The 19,922-nt window shown below is 61.7% G+C and overlaps 3 protein-coding genes across 16 annotated transcripts in view; 1 reads left to right on the forward strand and 2 right to left on the reverse strand.

Annotated features, from left to right (window-relative positions):
* The window catches only part of ADAM17 (ADAM metallopeptidase domain 17), a 56,655-nt gene extending 54,475 nt beyond the window's left edge, over window positions 1–2,180 (forward strand). For all 8 annotated transcript variants that reach the window (XM_089326822.1, XM_002722480.6, XM_017338411.4 and 5 more), the window contains 2 exons: window positions 101–151; window positions 627–2,180. In XM_089326822.1, the coding sequence (XP_089182948.1) occupies window positions 101–151; window positions 627–977 (402 nt within the window). In that variant the 3' untranslated portion in view covers window positions 978–2,180. The remainder of the gene's footprint in view (window positions 1–100; window positions 152–626) is intronic.
* Window positions 2,181–2,314: 134 nt separating this feature from the next.
* On the reverse strand, window positions 2,315–13,514 carry IAH1 (isoamyl acetate hydrolyzing esterase 1 (putative)). 4 transcript variants are annotated; one of them, XM_002722481.6, is made up of 6 exons: window positions 13,361–13,514; window positions 12,992–13,044; window positions 8,944–9,092; window positions 6,925–7,086; window positions 4,467–4,588; window positions 2,315–2,618 (listed from the first exon to the last, which is right to left on the reverse strand). In XM_002722481.6, exons 1-6 carry the CDS (start codon window positions 13,439–13,441, stop codon window positions 2,436–2,438), a joined length of 750 nt encoding a protein of 249 aa, XP_002722527.2. In that variant the 5' UTR covers window positions 13,442–13,514; the 3' UTR covers window positions 2,315–2,435. The 4 variants fall into 4 exon arrangements, with proteins under 4 accessions (XP_002722527.2, XP_069925568.1, XP_089182952.1 ...); XM_089326826.1 differs by lacking the exon at window positions 2,315–2,618 and adding an exon at window positions 3,547–3,687; XM_089326825.1 differs by lacking the exon at window positions 2,315–2,618 and adding an exon at window positions 3,547–3,692.
* A 552-nt stretch (window positions 13,515–14,066) lies between these two features.
* The window catches only part of CPSF3 (cleavage and polyadenylation specific factor 3), a 41,178-nt gene continuing 35,322 nt past the window's right edge, over window positions 14,067–19,922 (reverse strand). For all 4 annotated transcript variants that reach the window (XR_016229565.1, XR_016229564.1, XR_016229563.1 and 1 more), the window contains 2 exons: window positions 16,510–16,606; window positions 14,067–14,229 (listed from right to left, as the gene is read on the reverse strand). Coding sequence is in view for 1 of the 4 variants with exons in the window: in XM_002722482.6 (XP_002722528.1) it covers window positions 14,128–14,229; window positions 16,510–16,606 (199 nt within the window). In the remaining 3 variants the exon portion in view is untranslated. The remainder of the gene's footprint in view (window positions 14,230–16,509; window positions 16,607–19,922) is intronic.

A 19,922-nucleotide genomic window follows, 5' to 3' on the forward strand; every position in this document is an offset into this window, starting at 1 on the left:
CGGTCCCCCCGCGCCCACCGCAGCCGAGTGGCCTGCCAGGACGGACGGCGTCAGGCTCAGGGCTGTGTAGGGGTGACCTCGTCTTGCTCTTCCTTTCCAGGATAAGAAGCTGGACAAGCAGTATGAGTCCCTGTCGCTGTTTCACCCGAGTGTGAGTATCGCGAGTGTGGACAGAACTTCCCACGGGCATGGGGCCAGCCGTCGCACTCACGGCGAGGCCTCGCAGCAGCACATGGCGAGGGTGGGAACCTTTTTCTGCCAAGGGCCACTGGATATTTAAACACCGTCCGTGGGCCATGCGAACTCACCAGCTCAAAGATCGGCCTGCTCTAGGTTGGCTGGGTTTTGAGTCCTCCCCGCGGCTGCCTTGGCAGGGCCAAACCAAATGATCCTCCCAGCGGAGGAGGGTGGAGGCTGGCGGCAGCTGTCCTGAGAGCAGTGACTTCTGATGACTTCGGGTCCTCTTGCGGGGTACGTCAGGTTAGGTTGTTGGAGCTCCTCGGGCTGAGTGAGCCTCACTCAGGGCTTCCCTGAGCACAGGGACCACAGCGCAGACAGGGCGGGGGGAGCTGGGAGGAGCTTTGAGTCCCCGCTGACTCCCATCAGTTAACGCCTCGTCTTTCCAGAACGTGGAAATGCTAAGCAGCATGGATTCCGCGTCGGTGCGCATCATCAAGCCCCTCCCCGCCCCGCAGACCCCAGGCCGCCTGCAGCCCCTGCAGGCCGTCCCTGCGATGCCCCCTGTACCCGTGGCTCCGAAACCGGACCACCAGAGAATGGACACCATCCAGGAAGACCCCAGCACGGACTCGCACGTGGACGAGGACGGCTTTGAGAAAGACCCCTTTCCCAACAGCAGCGCGGCCGCCAAGTCCTTCGAGGACCTCACAGACCACCCCGTGACCAGGAGCGAGAAGGCCGCCTCCTTCAAGCTGCAGCGGCAGAGCCGTGTGGACAGCAAGGAGACGGAGTGCTAGTGCAGGGCCGCGTGAGCCCCGGGCTCCGGTGTGCCGGTGTGCCGGTGGGACCTGAAGTCGCAGCAGGCACCTGTGAAGTTCTGGGCGACCCCAGGAGTGGCCTCGCAGCAGATGCCCGTCACAGGTTCGGGGACTGCTCGGGCAGCCCGCCCCGCCCCGCCCCCTGCTGGAGAGGTCAGGTGCATCTAGCTTGTTTTGAGGCTTTCAGGTTTTAGTTCCTAATCATTAAAGTGTCCCTGGACCTGTGGTACCAAAGCAGAAATACAGCTGGATGATGTCAGCTATTTACGTTTTTGTAAATTAACCCTTTGTGTTGCTAACAGCACTGATGAGCAAGCTGATCTGATGTTTCTACACTGTAATGGTCCACTGTGGCGTTCAGTTACTTGTGAGGACGACTGGAACAGTTATTTATTTTTTTGCCTTAAAGGAGATAAAGCTATTTCTACATTATCTCCAAAACGTGGGTCTTCTATCTGGTGTTACCCATGTCGGCAGCATGCGGAGAGAATCGGAGTCAATGTGGCTCTGCAACGTTCTAGACCACGTGGAGCCGCAGACGGCACTCCTGCCGGTCTGAGGACTCCAGCGTGCTGGGCAGTCTCTGTGTAGTCTCGTCCGCCCAATACCACGCGATGCTCGGGGAAAAAGTTCCCAGGAGTCCGGCTGGCTGTGTTCCAACACTAGTGGGGAAAGTGTTTCCCCCCCTAAGAACAGACCGCTCTGCGCAGGCCAGGGCGTGCTGAGCCGGCCAGGAGGGGCGCGCAGCAGGGCCCAGCCCGGAACGCCCAGGGGCTCTGCACCGCCTGCCCCGTCACTGCTCCAGGACGCCTGTGTGGAGGACAGGCGCGTCAGTCCAAAGTCTGGTCTACAGTTACCGTTGGGAGCTCTTTCCTATAGCCAGCACATCTTGACCAAGGTAACTCTCAGACCTTGAGGGCAGTTAACCAAACCTGTGACAAATCATGCCTCCCCCACCCCCACGTTTGTTACCCAGATACTTGTCATACTTGTTACACTAATACTTGAACGTGTACCTTACGGTATTTCCTGTCCTTTACCTTGTCATGATATCCTTGTATTTTCGCTGTACTTTCAGAGTTTGATGCAAAGTGAGTGAGGTGTGTGGGTATATGTATGAGTGAAACTGTTCTTAGCAGAATGTAAGGACATTTTTTATAAAATTGTTGACTTTTTACAAAACCAGAATTGTCTTTTTTGCCACTTACGGAATTAACAAGCTGCTCAGGGTATGTTTTATAGCTGTGGCACTGACGATACCCGCATCGATCAATAAATACTTAGTACCAGAGCCAACGTGACCCAAGTAGAAAGCATCCCTGAGAAACCCCGAAGCTTTATTAGAGCGGCGGCGGCGGCTCAGCCTTGGGCAGGCACTGCTGGTCGCTCCCTGGGATCCGCTCCGCGCCCGCAGCCGCCGTGCCTTGCCGTGTGCGGCTAGTGGTCTCCGTCTCCCAGCAGACTGAGTTCCGGCTTCGCGTCTGCCACATCCTGCCAGTGAGGAAGCAGCAGGGGCAGGGACGCGACCTTGCCCTCGATCAGGGGCCAGAGGTGCGAGAACAGGAACTCACTTCCCTCTGGGGACAGATGCAGCCCGTCCGACAGGTAGGCGGAGAAGTCCTGGCGGGGGAGAGCAGAGTGAAAGGCCCTAAAGTGTATCCGAAAGTCGGCCCCCGGCTTGGGCCACAGGCGAGTCGGGGGCTCAGGCACACGGACACCTTCCTGGGGCTGTGGGGTGGGCCGCGGCCTTGTCCTGTGGCTCTTGGGTGACGGTCCATCCACGGACGTGAAAACGCACACGCCTTTGCCTCGCAGTCGCCTACCGATCGGCAAGTCGGTAGGCACAAGAACGCGCACTGTCTGGCCCCCCTTAGCTCGAGACGGCTCACCCCGGAGCCCCCCTCCCAGTGAGCGCTCCCCTCCTCAGCCTCGTACACTCTGGGTGGAGTGAGGACTCGACTCTCCCCATCACACCCGCCCCCAGGCCTCGGGTGACCTCTCAGGAAGGGCTCAGCTCTGGAATCCCAGCGCGCTGAAGTGAAAAGGACGCGTGACCGGCACCCGCCGTTTGTGTTCAAGCGAGCCGCCGAGCCCCCGGCCCAGCCGGGAAAGTGCTAGACGAGACAGGAGCCTGGCGGCCAGGGCTGCTCGCCGCAGAGCTGCTGGCAGAACTGGCTGCCGTTCGCTGTTCCCGGCGTGCAGCAAGTGTGGAAGTGTGGACAGCTACCAGGCTGGTGTGGGTAGGAATTATGGGGGGACTGGCGCTGTGGCGTAGCAGGTAGAGCCACCACACCAGGTTCCCATGTGGGCACCAGTTCCAGTCCAGCTCTCTGCTGTGCCTGGGAGAGCAGTGGAGGATGGCCAAGTGCTTGGGCCCTGCACCCACGTGGGAGGCCTCGAAGCTGCTCCTGGCTTCAGATCGCCCAGCTCCGGCCGTTGCGGCCATCTGGGGAGGGAACCAGCAGATGCAAGACCTCTCTCTGTCTCCCTCTCTCTATAACTCTGCCTATCAAATAAAATCTTTAAAAAAAAGGGGGAAAAGTTCACCTAGGTTCATGATTCTTGGCTATTTTTGTTATTCCTTCCTCTGTCCAAATGGCCACTCCTAGCCGCCATCAGGCAAGGACCCCAGGGACCGCCGAGTCCTCCCTCGGTTAGTGCCCCTGCAGGAGGGCATTGCAGGAAGTTCCTACTCTGGAACACAAAATCTTGGAACTCAAGCATAACTGTTTTTACAGTACATATTTTCCATGAATTTTTGAAGACTGCAATGCATGGATTTTACCAAAATAAACCTTTTAATTCTATTTTTTCATGAGCTTTTAAAAGTATCCTCAGGGGGCCGGCACTGTGGCAGCAGGATAAGCCTCTGCCTGCAGCACCAGCATCCTACATGGGTGCTGGTTTGAGTCCTGGCTACCCCTCTTCTGATCCATCTCCCTGCTAATGTGGCTGGGAAAGCAGTGGAGAATGGCCCGAGAGATTGGGCCCTGCACCCACACAGACCTGGAAGACGCTCCAGGCTTCGGTCTGGCCCAGCCCCCGCAGTTGCAGCCACTGGGGAGTGAACCCCTGGCCGGAGGACCTCTGGCGGCCCGGCTAAGCCGCCGTCCACTGTCTTCCTGCAGGGCTGCGCCATCCTCCATGGGCTCAGCTTTCAGGCCGGCTCAGAACTACAAACCCCCAACGCTATCAGCCTGACCTGCACACGGCTAGAGCTGCCTGCCTAGTTCTCACTGTTGTCCTGGGCCATCCGCCACTGCCTGGAACCAGTGTCTGTCTGGGATGCTGACGTTGCAGGAGGAAACGACGTCTACACCCTCGTTCTCACTTCTGTCTCCCATGTTCACTCCTAGCTGAGGAGCCGGCCACACGGCTGGGTTTGCAAGCTGCCCGCCCGGCTTCCTGGTGCGTGCCCCACCCTGCCCCCCACCCCCACCCCACGGAAGGCCAGAGCAAGCCACTTACCTGGCTGTCCTCCTGCATCAGGGCCCACAGATTGAGGACGTCAGTGCCACAGTCCTGAGCCACCTGCACACACGCACTGGCGTACTCTCCGACAACTGCGTTCACACGATTTAATTTGTGACCTGTTAGAGAGCAGAGCCCAGTAGCAGCCGAGACTCACGCTGGTCCTTGGTGCAAGGTCCGCTGAGCTTTTAGTTCCCATTTCCTGTGGCAGGTGTTCGGTACGGGCTGGGACAGCTGCACCCATACCAGAGTGCCCGGTTGGAGTCCCGGCTCCTGTGCGGCCTAGGGGGCAGCGGGACAGGGGGACGCCTGCTGTCCGTGTGCGAGAGCGTGTGGAGGTCTGGGCTTTGGCTCGGCCCCGCCGGCTGTGGCACAGACGGGAGCTGCCCCTCTGCCTCTCCCGTGCCTGCTGTCTGAGAGGCAGTGACCGAGACCGTCCGCCAACTGCTCACCCCCAGATGCCCCAGAACTCCAGGGCTCTCCCGGCAGGGGGCCGGCAGGCTCACAGTGGGGAGGCTGGGTCCCAGGTGGGACTTACCACCCCTGGACAGTTGCTAAGGGGCAGCCGTGGGCTTGGGCTCACTTGTGTGTGCTGCGCTGGCTGAGGGCAGGCAGGAAAGGCACAGCCAACCCTGGGAGCTGGACGCTGACCCAGAATTTCCTGCGTAAAGAGAAGCCGCTCCGGCGTGGTGGGCAACTGCGGGCTGGGCCTGGAGACAGAGCAGTTTTCTCTGCCGGCAGAGCCCCCGATCTGGGGCGCACTGTGATTAAACTCGCACAGACCCAGGGCACAGCGCGCGCAGGCCTCGGCCTCTCCTGGCCCTGCTGTCCCGGGGGGTGGGTGCTACGCTGGGAGGCAGGTGCTACGCTGGGAGGCGGCCGTGCTGCTGCCGTCCTGGCCGGGCTCACAGGTCCGCGGGCAAGGCCGCAGGAGCTGACGGTGTCCAGGAACTGACGGGAGTGATACAGTGGAGAGAAAAGCTGAAGACACGGGACAGGCTGCGTGTCGTGTGTGCGTGGGGGGGAGGGGGGGTAAACGTCCCTGGTTCTGCTTCACCCACGGATCGACGTTGCAAAGCCCACCCACGTTACCATCAGCTGCGCCTGAGACCTCATCAGGTCAATGAGCTGTGATCTCTGCCTAGCTCTGCTCACCTCTGACCCATGGGCAAAATTCCCCCTGGACTACAGTGTACAGGGCGTGAATGAGGAAATGAAAGTAAAATGTAAGAATTTTGGGGGCCGGCGCTGTGGCAAAGCAGGTAAAGCCTCCGCCTGCGGCGCCAGCATCCCATATGCACGTGGGTTCGAGTCCCGGCTGCTCCACTTCCAATCCAGCTCTCCGCTGTGGCCTGGGAAAGCAGTGGAAGACGCCCCAAGTGCTTGGGCCCCTGCACCCGCGTGGCAGACCCGGAGGAAGCTCCTGGCTTCAGATCACCCAGCTCCGGCCGCTGCGGCCATCTGGGGACTGAACCAGTGGATGGAAGACCTCTCTCTCTCTGAGATAAATACAAAATAACCTGTCCTAGCATGACCTGTTTTCCTTGTGTTACAGGGCGCTTAGGGAAGTTCCATAAAGCCCTTTAGAGACACGGCCGCTGCACGCGGGGAACAGCTCCTTGGGACAGCGCAGACGGCTCGCACTGCGGGCTCCCCACGGAGGGCGGCTTCCCAGGCAGAGTGCAGGCCCTCACGGGGGAGCGGCTGCCCGCCCCCTCCTGCCTTCCTCGGAACCTGTTTTCGTGTCTGTTTTCATCCACTTGAACGGCAGAGAGGCTTCCATCCGCTGGTTCACTCCCCAGGTGCCCCGCAGCCAAGGCTGGGCCCCCACCCGCTGCCTCCCAGGGGCCTTCACCAGCAGCTGGAGAGGGACTGGTGGCGCCGGGACTCACGGCAGCGTCGACTGGGGACGTGGGTGCCCCAAGCACCTGCCCCAGGACAGAGGTCCTGTCAGCTCTCAGGGCTGAGGGAACGGAAATGCAGGCGGACGGGGACCTGCAGCCCCCGCGGGCCTCCCGGGCTGGTGCAGGCTCGCCGGGGCTCGCGGGCCTCCGGGGCTGGGGCAGGCTCGCCGGGGCTCGCGGGCCTCCCGGGCTGGGGCAAGCTCGCCGGGGCTCGCGGGCCTCCGGGGCTGGAGCAGGCTCGCCGGGGCTCGCGGGTCTCCCGGGCTGGGGCAAGCTCGCCGGGGCTCGCGGGCCTCCGGGGCTGGGGCAGGCTCGCCGCGGCTCGCTGGCCTCGGGGACTGGGGCAGGCTCGCCGGGGCTCGCTGGCCTCGCGGACTGGGGCAGGCTCGCCGGGCTCGCGGGCCTCCGGGGCTGGAGCAGGCTCGCCGGGGCTCGCGGGTCTCCCGGGCTGGGGCAGGCTCGCCGGGGCTCGCTGGCCTCGCGGACTGGGGCAGGCTCGCCGGGGCTCGCGGGCATCCCGGGCTGGAGCAGGCTCGCCGGGGCTCGCTCACCTTGCGCGATGCACTCCTTCTCCCAGGCCGCTTCGCAAAGCGGGGGCGGCGTGATGAGAATGACCCGGCTCTCGGGGACGCCCACAGACTGCAGGTACTGCACCATGCTCCGCAGGTTGCCGGCGTACTCGTCCAAGGGGACGTGCTGCTTGGGATTCTCATCTGTTCGAGAGCAACAGCACACGCAGGGTCCCTCACAGGGTGCTGGGACTGCAGGTGCAGCATGGCACCGGCCCAGTTCCAACCCTGGCTTTGTCGCCAACTCCACAGGCCCCCGGGCGGACACCCGACCCTCCCGTGCCTCCTAGTGCGGCTGTGCAGATCCCACGGGCTAAGTGCGCGCGCGCCTACGGCCGGTGCCTCAACGAGGGGTGGTCTCTAGGTAGTCTCGCCAAGGATGGCTACAGTGCTCTGCAGACCACAGGCAAGGAGAAGGCCATCACCCGGTCCTGCCATCCACGCAAGTGCCGCTGGCATCGGGCAGGCTGTTCAGGTTTCCGGTGCAGATGTGTAACTTTAAAAAGAAACCTAAGAGGGCCAGCACTGTGGCGCCCGCATCCCATACGGGTGCCGGTTCGAGTCCCAGCTGCTCCTCTTCTGATCCAGCTCCCTGCTGTGGCCTGGGAAAGCAGTGGAGGAGGCCCAAGTCCTCGGGCCCTGCACCCGCACGGGAGACCCAGTGTGAGCTCCTGCCGTCGGATCAGCCCGGTTCTGGTTGCTGCGGCCTTCTGGGGCATGAACTCCCTGTTTCCCTCTCGGATAAGATCTTAAAGCAGGAGCTGACACTGAACGTACAGGACTTCCCTTCCCCGCTTGTGTCCATCAAGTCTTCAAGTAGCATTTAGTAGCAGGTGCCCGTAGCCAACCCCGTTTCCTCACTGGCAGCACTTGGCTGTCTGCTCCGCGGAGACCGGCACACGGGCATCCCTGCACGCAGACTGCTGCCCGCCCCCTCCGTGTCCCTGGGCAGGCCCGGCCCCCACGCCCACGCCCACGCCCGCCGGCTGCCTCCCTGCTCACGGCGGTGCCCGCCCAAGTCCCGCGTTCTGCTGGCTGCTGAATGGAGTTCCCGTGCCTCTCCGCATGTGACTGGCCTGTTGGATTTCTCCTCTTTTTTTTTAATTTGAGAGGAGAGTTACAGTGAAAGGGACAGACAGAAAGGTCTTCCATCTGCTGGTTCACTCCCCAGATGGCCACAACAGCCGAAGCTGTGCCTATCTGAAGCCAGGAGCTTCCTCCAGGTCTCCCACACGGGTGCAGGGCCCAAGCACTTGGCCATCTTCTTCTGCTTTCCCAGGCCACAGCAGAGAGCTGGAAGAAGAGCAGCTGGGACTCGAACCAGCACCCACATGGGATGCCGGCACTGCAGGCAGAGGATTAACCCACTGCACCACTGCACCACGGAGCGGGCCCCAGGTTCCTCCTCCTGGGAGTGGCCCGTCCCTACCCCTTCTACCGCAGTTACTGTTTTCCTTGTTGATGTCTACATTAAAGGCATTATCCTTTGTCTGACACACTTTCCAAATAGCTTTCCCTTTTCTTCTTTATAACTTCCTTGGACTCTGCCTCGGTGACCACCTCCATAGTTTTCATGCTTTGAAGGTGTTTCTCCTGGTCCCAAGTTTGATAAAAACGCACCTTTTAAAAACACTTTCACTTTTTGGAGTTCCCTAGCATTTTTTTGGTACCATGTAACGTGCAGGTTTCCTTTAGGCCTAGCTCAGTCTGCAGCGACTGTGTCCGTGTCCACACGTGGCCCTCTCCCAGACGGCGGAAGTGCGGGCCACGGCTTCCCCTTCTCACCACAGAGGGCAGAGAGCAAGCCCCTCCCTGTCTGCGGCCAGTTCTCCCAGTGCCAGCAAACCCGGAGAAGCGGAGGGACGGCCCCTCCGAGCCCGCAGCCCCCACCCCGGCAGTGACGTGGTGCGAGGGGTCGCCCGAGGCGTGTGGAAACGGGTTGGGAATAAAAGCCAGTTTCAAAGAACACAGCTGAGCTAGGCACACGCAGCACGGCGTCACCTTTCAGCGCGCTGTCGTTGGCCCCGAAGAAGACGGTCACGGCCGCGGGGCTGTCCAGGTCGCGGCCGCTCCCGATAAGCCTCGGCAGGATGATTCTGGCCCACCTGCTGTTGTAGCCTGAAAACCCGCGGTTCAGGACGTCACACTTCCTGGAACGAAGAATTTCAAAGGTGAGCTCGGGGCACCCGCGTGTGCCCAGGCTCCACCTGGCCATGAGACCATTGCGACCTCTCCCGGAAGTCGCCCACAGCAGGGATCCACAGCCTCGCGAGGGCTGGGTGTGGCGGCAGAGCTGGGCGTGGGCGAGCGAGCCCCCGGTGTGCTGGACCAAGTGTGCTGACGGGGCAGTTCGGGTTGCGTGGACGAACGCTGGGGGTTTCATTTCAGTAATCACGGAAATGTCTGGTTCCCACTTGGACCAGTTCACACCAGGCAGTTTCTCCTCCTTTCTTACAAAGCGTGGGACGGTGGACAGCGGAGGCCAGGCGTGTTGCCTGCCGACGCCCGTGGCCCTGGCAACGTCACCGCCTGGCTGCGCAGTCGCCCGGGAGAGGGGCAGTTTGCAGACACAGCCGCAGGCGGGCGGGCGGGCCGGCTCCCCACACCCGGCTTTTGTAGATTTATGTTGTTCTCTGAACACAGGGAGTCTCGGGGCTTGGCTCACCAGTCGCAAACCAACGGGGTTCACTTTGCTATTTGGTTCAAATGCCTACTTTTCAAAATTAATTTGATTTGAAAATCAGAGTTGCAGGTGGGGCCTCTTCCATCCGCTGGTTCACTCCCCAGATGGTTGCAACAGGCAGCGCTGGGCTGGAGCCAGGAGCCCCTCCTGACTCGCCCACACGGGAGCAGGGGCCCAGATGCTAGGACCACCTGCTGCTCTCTCCCGGGCCGCTGGTAGGGAGCTACATTAAGTGGAGCAGCTGGGACTCGAACTGGTGCCCACATGGATGGTGACAACCCAGGGGCACCACAGCACCACCGGGCAAACCCCTGCTTCTCCACCAAGCAGCTGGGAGCACCTGCAGGCTGTATGCTGCATGCCCAGGCCGGCAGCAGGGGGCGCACTTCACGACACTAAGCGAGAGCACTCAGGTGGCACTGCAAAATCCCAGCAGCAGGGGCCGGTGTGGTGGGGCAGCAGCTAACGTCCCGGCAGTTCTGTCCCAGCTGCCCCTCTTCCAGGCCAGCCCTCTGCTGTGGCCAGGGAGTGCGCTGGAGGATGGCCCAGGTGCTTGGGCCCTGCACCCCATGGGAGACCAGGAGAAGCACCTGGCTCCTGGCTTCAGATCAGCACAGCTCCGGCCATTGTGGCCATCTGGGGAGTGAACCAGCGGATGGAAGACCTCTCTCTCTGTAACTGTCTTTCAAATCAATAAAATAAAAATTTTTTTTTATTTTAAAAAGGCACTGTGGCAGCCTGCCCCTCCAGAGGCCACACCCACACCAGAGCGCCTGCGCTGTCCCGGCCACTCCAGCTCTCTGCTAGCACATCTGGCAGACGGCAGATGATGGCTTAAGTGTTGGGATACCCACAGGTATTTGCCACCCACACGGAGACCCTCATGCGGTTCCTGCTCCCGGTCTCTGGCCCAGCCCTAGATGTGGCCTTTGGGGAGTCAATCAGTGGATGAAGGTGTTTCTGCCGCTGTACCTTTCCAATATATGAAAACAAAACCTTTTTTAAAAGTTGAACCACAGGGGCCGGCGCTGTGGCTCAGCAGGTTAAAGCCCTGGCCTGCAGAGCCAGCATCCCATATGGGCACCGGTTCCAGTCCCGGCTGCTCCGCTTCCCATCCAGCTCCCTGCTCATGCGCCTGGGAAAGCAGCGGAGGACGGCCCAGGTGCTCGGGCCCCTGCACCCATGTGGGAGCCCCGGAAGAAGCTCCTGGCTGCGGCTCGGACCAGGCCCGCTTGCTGTGGCCATTTGGGGAGGGAACCAGCACACGGAGGAGCTCTCTATGTACCTCTGCCTTTTGAGTAACAAAAACCTTTAAAAAACAAAAATTGAGCCATATCTTTAATCAGATTCTGAGCGTTTTTATCTGTAACCATCATAAAAATTAGCCATTTCGAAGACTCCAAGAGCTGAAACACTGTACAGTGGAGCTCTGTGGGTGCGCCCCCCCCCACCCCCAGTTCTGAGCGCCCGGCTGTCGGAGGAGCAGACTGAACGTGGGGCCCAGACATGGGAGGCGCTCGGGCAGCGACTACGCATTTCCTAAAGTCAAGTGAAACGAAGAGTGATTCTAAGGCTTCCTGTGCTGACGTGTCAGTGAGGGGCAGTGCCGTGCCCAGCCAGGTAAGCTGGCCCGCAAGGACGGCACCCCACGGGGTGGCTGGCTGCGGTCCCACTGCCTGGGCCCCTGCCACCATGTGGGAGACCAGGATGCAGTCCTGGCTCCCGGCTTGGGCTTGACCCAGCCCCGGCCATTGCAGCCATCTGGGGAGTGAACCAGTGGATGGAGGATCTGTCACTCTGCCTTTCAATTAATTATATCTTTTGTTAGATTTATTTATTTGAAAGGCAGAGTTAGAGGCAGAGACAGAGAAAGGTCTCCCTCTCGCTGGTTCAGTGCCCGGATGGCTGCAACGGCCGGAGCTGAGCAGATCCAAAGCCAGGAATTGGTCTCCCATGCAGGTGCAGGGGCCCAAGCACTTGGGCCATCTTCCGCTGATTTCCTAGGCCATAGCAGAGAGCTGGATTGGAAATTGATCAGCTGGGACTTGAACCAGCGCCCATATGGGATGCCGGCACTGCAGGCGGCAGCCTTAGCCACTACACCACAGCGCCAGCAGGTGATTTTTATTTTCAAGATTCATTTATTTATTTTCATCCACTCAAAAGGCAGAGACAAAGACCTATCCACTGGTTCACTCCCAAGGCTTTCGCATGTTAAAGCCAGGAGCCCAGAACCCCATCCTGGTCTCCCACACGGGTGCAGGGCCCAAGGACCTGGGCCATCCTCCACTGCTCTCCCAGGCCACAGCAGAGAGCTGGACTGGAAGTGGAGCAGCCGGGACCAGAACCGGCGCCCATATGGGATGTTGGCACTGCAGGCGGTGGCTTTACCCACAATGCCACAGTGCCGGCCCCCAAATAAATAAATCTTTACACAAAGAAGAAAGAACTTATTTGATTTAAAAGGCGTTCAGATGCCTTTTTTTTTTTTAATTTTATAAGATGCTTTTTGTAACGAGCATACAAAGATCTTTAAAGCTGAAACTTAAGAATTTATCCCCATGGGATGAGGACTTGTAAGCGCCCCAAACCCACCATCTCTAATGTTCTAGAGGGCGGACGTGACGCCAGAGTGAGAAATCCCACCCCAGCCCTCACTGGCAAGTCACAATGCACAGGCTCTGTGTGGAAGGCAGCACAGATGGGCTGGGTTTAGACTTGGGTCTCATGGCCAAGGGAACTCATGTGTACACGCAAATCTTTCAAGTTCTGAAAAAAAACCAAACACTTTTGGTCCCAAGCATCTGGATCAAGGGATCCTCGGCTCCTACTTTAATACCAGGTGGGTAGCTGAGGGCAGTACAATCAGCTACGTGTGTGGCGTAGCAGGTGAAGTCCTGCCTGCAGTCCCGGTTGCACCGACCCAGAGCCAGGTGCTTCTCCTGGTCTCCCACGCGGGTGCAGGGGCCCAAGCACTTGGCCGTCCTCCACTGCCCTCCCAGGCCACAGCAGAGAGCTGGAGCGGAAGTGGAGCAGCCGGGTCTTGAACCGGCGCCCACATGGGATGCCAGCACTGCAGGCGGTGGCTTCACCTGCTGCGCCACAGCGCTGGCCCCAGGCAAATCTCTTTTGTGTAAAGTTAAGTCCTAGTAACCCTGAGACCGGCGGTCAAATCCAAACGGCCAGGATGGTTCAGGCCGGGCAGGTCAGAGCAGGTGCCCTGGGGGCCCGGGTTCCCCCACAGCTGAAGCTAAGGGGGCTGGGCGGTGTGGACTGAGGGTGCGGCCGGCAGGGAAGGGAGACCCCTCCCCACGCCTGGGGGCAAAGTCCTCCGGCTGCGCCCCCGGCCACGGCCACTCCTCTCACCTGACCAGTCTGTGCGCCAGCGCCGCTCCCCAGCCACCCTGCTGGAAAGAGAACTGCGGAGAGAGGCCCGTTACCGCGCGCCGGCCCGCACCCGCCCTCTCCGCCGAGCCCACGCGCGCCTGTCCCCGCGCCCGGACGGCGACCCTGCGTAGAGCCAGGGCGCGTGTGGAGGGAGTCTCCCTTCCCCGGAGCCGTCTTCCTCAACAATGCTCGCGCGCCACGGCGCTCTGCGTCCACGCCACGCTGACGGCCCGACCGGCTGCACCAGACGCGGGAGCCCGCAGGGCCCGGAACCGACGGCCGCTCTCGCGCTCCAGGGCACCCCGCGTCCCCCGGGGGCGGACGTCCAGCCCGCGACGGTCGGGCTACCTGGGTGATCGAGTCACCGAACAGCAACACGCGAGGCCAGACCAGGAGACTCCCGGAAGACACCGTCTCCCGCAGCGCCATGGTCACGCCGGCCGCCCGACGGCTCCAGGCCGGATATCCGGGGCCGGGGGCGGGACTTCGCAGCGCGGGGCGGGCCCCGGCCGCCCGCCCGTCACCGGCGTCTGCGCCTGCGCAGCTGAGAGTCCCGCCCACGAGTTCCCAGAGTGGTGTCACGGCGGCCGCCCGGCTATGGAACGCCTGGCTCCTCGCTTCTGCCCATTTTCCCCTGGCCTGCGGGCCGTGGGCGCTCTCTAGCCGGGGTCTGCATCAGCACGGAGCTGCAGCCGGGCCCGGTGACCGTCCGGCTGGGCGCCTGCTGCAGGAGGGGCCAGCACCGCAGCAGAGGCCAGGTCCCTGCCTGGGGAGGTGGGACGGACCCCAGCACCCCGACGCGAGCCTGCACCCTGCAGCCCCGGACCCGCGGGTGGCAGAGGCCCGCGTCAGCCGCAGCCCCGGACCCGCGGGTGGCAGAGCCCCCTCCGCGCGTGGCGCCTCTGCTCACTCCAGCCCGCAGCACAGAGCGTGCGCCCCCTGCAGTAGCACACAGTGTTCGGTGGGAGCCGCCTCCCCGCACCTCTGCCCCGCGGGGTGTGGCTGCGGCCCACGAGGGCGGGGCTCTCTGGAGGAGTGGAGACGCTGCCCCAGAGAAGAGACCACGCGTTTTATTAAGTCGCACAGCAGAGTCGGGGGTTTACACGGAGTGCGGCTCAGTGCACGGGCGTGAGCGCCTCGTACAGCCGCTGCGCCGCCAGCTCCACCATCTCCCGCAGCGACTCGTCGTCCTCGCTCCCCTCTTCACACTCCACCGTCTGCAAGGAAACCAGAGAGCCGTCAGCCGGGGAGCCGAGCAGGGGTGCAGGGAGCTCCCGGGGAGACACTCAGGGATGGGGCGGCGTAAGCAGCAAGCACACCTGACCCCAGGAGGGACACGGGGGGGGGGGGTAGACTAACGAACCACACGCACTGGGCAGGCTGTGCCGGGGCCTGGAACTCGGATCTCCCCTGTGGGTAGCAGGGTCTGGGCCAGGAGCCATCACTCACGGCCCGCAGCAGCCTCAGTAACAGGAAGCAGTTGGATTCGGGACGCAGGCACACAGGCTTCCATGCAGTTCCCAGACTGCCCTGGGGAATGCACACGCCCTCTGTGCCCCAGGGCCTGGACAAGAGTCCCCTATGCATTTCACCATCGCTGGGTCCTTTCTCTCTTTGTGCTGATCATTCATACTTTAAACTTGCATTTCCTCTAATTCTCTTTTTAAAGGTTTACTCATTTCAGGGGGCCGGTGCTGTGGCGTACTGGGTTGGGGCTGCGCCTGCAGTGCCAGCATCCCTTATGGGCACCGGTTAGAGACCCGGCTGCTCCACTTCCAGTCCAGCTCTCTGCTGTGGCCTGGGATAGCAGTAGAAGATGGCCCAAGTCTTTGGGCCCCTGCACCCATGTGGGAAGACCCGGAGGATGCTTCAGATCGGTGCAGCTCCAGCCTTTGCGGCTAATTGGGGAGTGAACCGGCTGATGGAAGACCTTTCTACTTCTCTCTGTAACTCTTTCAAATAAATAAATTTTAAAAAAAAAAAAAAAAAAAAGAAAGAAAAGAAAAAAAAAGATGTATTCATTTCAAAGGCATAGCAAGAGAGAGGGAGAGACACACACACAGAACCACCTGCTGGTTCACTTCCTCAATGGCTATGAGAGCCCCATTCTGGCGTGGCTGGGAGGAGCTTCCGCGGCACATTAGCAGGAAGCGGGCCTGGGAGCAGAGTAGCCTGGACTGGAGCCGACGTACGGCCACGGGATGCTGGTGTCTCCAGCAGCAGCCACGCCCCGCTGATCAGGGACGGATCTGAACGCGGTCCTATGCCTCCTGGCCACCTGTGTCTCTCCAGTGAGATACCTACTCATGTTTTCTCATTTATATCAAAGTAACATCTAGTGATTTCTCAGACACCTACATAGTCAAAATTAAAGTCATAGTCATAGTTAAAGACCCCGCAGAGGGGTGGGGTGCCCGTGGAGCCCATGGAGTCCGCACAGAGGGGTGGGGTGCCCGTGGAGCCCATGGAGACCCCGCAGAGGGGTGGGGTGCCCGTGGGAGCCCATGGAGGCCCCGCAGAGGGGTGGGGTGCCCGTGGAGCCCATGGAGTCCGCACAGAGGGGTGGGGTGCCCGTGGAGCCCATGGAGACCCCGCAGAGGGGTGGGGTGCCCGTGGGAGCCCATGGAGGCCCCGCAGAGGGGTGGGGTGCCCGTGGAGCCCATGGAGACCCTGCAGAGGGGTGGGGTGCCCGTGGAGCCCATGGAGACCCCGCAGAGGGGTGGGGTGCCCGTGGGAGCCCATGGAGGCCCCGCAGAGGGGTGGGGTGCCCGTGGAGCCCATGGAGACCCTGCAGAGGGGTGGGGTGCCCGTGGAGCCCATGGAGACCCCGCAGAGGGGTGGGGTGCCCGTGGGAGCCCATGGAGGCCCCGCAGAGGGGTGGGGTGCCCGTGGAGCCCATGGAGACCCCGCAGAGGGGTGGGGTGCCCGTGGGAGCCCATGGAGGCCCCGCAGAGGGGTGGGGTGCCCGTGGAGCCCATGGAGACCCCGCGGAGGGGTGGGGTGCCCGTGGAGCCCATGGAGGCCCCTCAGAGGGGTGGGGTGCCCGTGGAGCCCATGGAGACTGCGCAGAGGGGTGGGGTGCCCGTGGAGCCCATGGAGACTGCGCAGAGGGGTGGGGTGCCCGTGGAGCCCATGGAGGCCCCGCAGAGGGGTGGGGTGCCCGTGGAGCCCATGGAGGCCCCGCAGAGGGGTGGGGTGCCCATGGAGCCCATGGAGGCCCCGCAGAGGGGTGGGGTGCCCGTGGAGCCCATGGAGAGATCCCATGGGAGTGAGGCCCCTGCAGCAGCGTGGAGAGCACTCTGGGGAGGTTTCCACGTCACGCAGACTAGAACAGGAAGCAGGTGCTGGAAGGAGAAGCAGAGCGGGACTACCACACAGAAACGAGGAAAGGAGGAAGCCCAGAACGCGAACGTAAGCTGTCAGGTGTGGGCCCTGGGTCACTCCTGCTTCCCCTCTGCTTCCAGACATCTGAGCCGCAGGGAGAGGCTGCCGCGTACCCGAGTCTCCAAGTTGATGTTGGCCGTTCTCCCGTCCACCGTGACACTGAGGAGAGCGCCGTCTTTCACACTGACACAGTCTTCTCCAAATATGTCCCTTGAAAGAAAAAGCGGCTGAATCAGCAGCACAGTCCGACTTCACAGACGCGGAGACACACTTCTTACTCACCTTGCTACAACTTATTAATTCCACGATTAATATGTACTGTGACATATACACACACAAGAACCACTAAGACTGCTCTATTCAGCGGCGCTGTGCTGGCCACTCCATAGCCAACATTTTAACTAGGACTTGAGCTGTGACTTCGGTAAGGATCCCTTTTGCCACTCGGCAGAGGAGACAGAAGAGTTAAGTGGCTTCACGCCTCGTGGTTCACCAACAGCTGAGCTGTTCAAATCCAGGTTTCCAGATGCAGCTGGTGCCCACGTAAACTCGCGGTCCACTGCTTTTATCCTCTTCAAATGCCTAGCTGAGTTCATTCATCTCGGTATTTTTTTAGAAGAGATTTATTTATTTGAAAGGCAGAGTGACTGGGAGAGATCTACCCGCTGGTGCCCTCCCTGAATGCCTGCAGCAGCTGGGGCAGGGCCAGGGCAGAGCCGGGAGGCCCTGAGCTTACTCAGTCTGCCCAGGGCTGGCAGGAGGGCAGGCACCTGGGCAGTCAGCCAGCATGGACGCAGGTGAGACACTGCTCAGCCCCGCTCAACCCGCACAGAGAGGGGAGGGGCAGCCACAGCTCTGCTCCTTCAGGCAGTTCCGAAGCTGGAGGCGGGGCACTGGCACAGCGGTTGAGACACCGCTTGGGAGGCCAGCGTGCCGTCAGAGCGCCTGGCAGGAGTCCTGGCTCCTCTGCTTCAGTGCACTTCCGGCTCAACGCGCACCTTGGAGGACGGCAGAAAGTGGCTCAACTACGTGGCTCCCTGCCGTTGGGTGGGAGACCCGGAACTCCTGGCCTCAGCGTGGCCCAGCCCTGTTGTTGTGCACATCTGAGGAGTTTGCCAGCAAATGGAAGGTCTCTGTGTCTCTTTCTGCCTTTTGAATAAAGTGGAAAAAAATATTGGGAATATGACGTAGCTGGGTCACTAGTGCCAAGGAAAAGCACTTTATTTTAAATAAAGATATACGCAAAAGGACAGGACAGAGGTTTCGTTTTCATGTGATTAACTGCCGGTCGCTGAAACAAGCCAGCACTGAAGTTCTCCTATTTAATCCCACTGTTCGCAGGCTCCTGTCGACTTGCAAGTTCGAACACTGCCCGTCACACTGACGAAGCCAGAGCAAGCTGTGGCTCTGTCTTGTGTCTCTTCTCGGAATAACTGCGTGGTTCAGTGTTCATGGGGCAGGCAGGAGGGGGAGGGGCAGGCAGGGGGGAGCAGGCAGGAGGGGGAGGTGCAGGCGGGGGGGGCAGGCAGGAGAGGGGCAGGCAGGAGGGGGGAGGGGCAGGCAGGAGGGGGAAGTGCAGGCGGGGTGGGGGGCAGGCAGGAGAGAGAGGTGCAGGTAGGGGGCAGGCAGGAGAGGGGCAGGCATGTGGGGGAGGTGCAGGTGGGGGGGCAGGCAGGAGGGGGAGGTGCAGGCGGGGGGGCAGGCAGGAGGGGGGAGGGGCAGGCAGGAGGGGGAGGTGCAGGCGGGGGGGGCAGGCAGGAGGGGGGAGGGGCAGGCAGGAGGGGGAGGTGCAGGCGGGGGGGGCAGGCAGGAGGGGGAGGTGCAGGCAGGGGGGAGCAGGCAGGAGTGGGGAGGGGCAGGTGGGGGGGCAGGCAGGAGGGGGAGGTGCAGGTGGGGGGGCAGGCAGGAGGGGGGAGGTGCAGGTGGGGGGGCAGGCAGGAGGGGGGAGGTGCAGGCGGGGGAAGTGCAGGCAGGAGGGGGAGGTGCAGGCGGGGGGCAGGCAGGAGGGGGCACAGAGGCCAGGTGCACAGTGAGTTGAGGGGCTCGCAGACTCTTGCAGGTGCCCCTTGGTCAGCTCAGGGCCGGCCAGGGCAGTGCCCCTCCTGCACCCCTGCTGTGGTGCCTGCAGAGCCACTCCAGGATCACAGGCTGCGGGTCCTGTAGACGCCCCTGAGCAGCGCTGCCCCCAGCAGGACGTGCCGGGACACCCCGGGCCGGCCCACCCCCACTAACATAGGCCAAACTGCGTGTGTGTGTACGTGTGTGTGTACGTGTGTGCATGTGTGTGCATCTCCCCTGCTCCCAGCCTGGGCAAAGTCCCGCAGCGTTACCCGCCCACCAAAGGGGACAAGCGTCTAACAGAGGCTCTCAGAGGCCAAAGCTGGCGGGTCAGCTTCCAGAGTGCAGAGCAAGGCCCTCTGCAAGGGGGGCCGGGGGAGCCAGCGGGGCAGAGAGGGGCCGAGGGGGGGAGCCGGGGGGCTGGGGGAGCCAGGGCGAGCCGAGGGGAGCTGGGGGAGCCAGGGGGGCTGGGGCCGGGGGGAGCCGGGGGGAGCCAGAGGAACCTGGGGAGCTGGGGGGCCGGACCCGGGAGGGGGGGTCCGGGGGAGCCAGGGGAGCCGGGGGGGCCAGAAGGAGCCGGGGGAGGAAGCCGGGGGGGCTGGGGGAGCCAGGGGGAGCAGGGGGAGCCAGGGGGGCTGGGGTCGGGGGGAGCCGGGGGACCGGAGCCGGGGGGGCCAGGAGGAGCAGGGGGGAAGCTGGGTGGGGCTGGGGGAGCCAGGGGCCCGGGGGCCTTCTCAGCCGCAGCAGGAACCATGTCCTGAGCTGTCGCTGCTGCAGGTCTGGGTGACGCGGCGTGCGCTTTAATCAGAATGACAACACCAGGAACACCCTTCCGAAATGCGTGAGGGCTCATGTGAGCAGAGTCACCGTTAAGGTCCGTCACTGTGTACAAGTTAGCGAGGGTTCTTTTAGAAAGATGAGCGCTCCTGCGTTGTCCCATAGGGGATGAGCCCCTGCCCGAGACACGGGCGACCCACAGTGGGGCTGCTCTGCTTCCCATCCAGCTTCCCGTTAGTGCACCAGGGAGAGCAGCGGGAGGGCCCGAGCGCTGGGGGCCTGCCACCGTGTGGAGACCCAGGATGGAGCTCCCGGCTCCCGGCTTCAGCCTGGCCCAACCCTGGCTGTTGCGGGCATTTGGGGAGTGAACCAGCAATCAATGGAAGATCGTCACTCTGCCTCCAAATAAATAAATAAGTAGACAAATTGATTTCATAAATGTGGATTTTGGGGACAGGAAGGCGAAAACAGAAATGTTAACATGAAAACCTTCCAAACATGCCGAACATTTTATTTCATTAAGGTGCCTAATGAAGTAACTTTCAGTTTCAAAACAGAAGCACCCATTCAGTCAACAAGCATAGGAGACACTGATACAAGCAGCGTGCTGGATGCTGAAATCACAGAAACTCCCTACTGTAGCTACCCACTCTGAAGAAACCTTACGTTTACTTTATTTGGAAAAGCGTTC

This window comes from Oryctolagus cuniculus, chromosome 2, assembly GCF_051225735.1.
Source record: "Oryctolagus cuniculus isolate XC-2025 breed Fujian yellow rabbit chromosome 2, ASM5122573v1, whole genome shotgun sequence".
Taxonomy (NCBI): Eukaryota; Metazoa; Chordata; class Mammalia; order Lagomorpha; family Leporidae; genus Oryctolagus; species Oryctolagus cuniculus.

Bases quoted from the DNA above. Each gene is read 5' to 3' on its own strand.
- IAH1 (XM_002722481.6), bottom strand. From the start codon at position 13,441: ATGGCGCTGCGGGAGACGGTGTCTTCCGGGAGTCTCCTGGTCTGGCCT. The intron at 13,045-13,360 runs GTAGCCCGACCG...CTCTCTCCGCAG, and splicing joins TCGGTGACTCGATCACCCAG to TTCTCTTTCCAGCAGGGTGG. The intron at 2,619-4,466 runs GTAAGTGGCTTG...CTCCCCCGCCAG, and splicing joins TGATGCAGGAGGACAGCCAG to GACTTCTCCGCCTACCTGTC.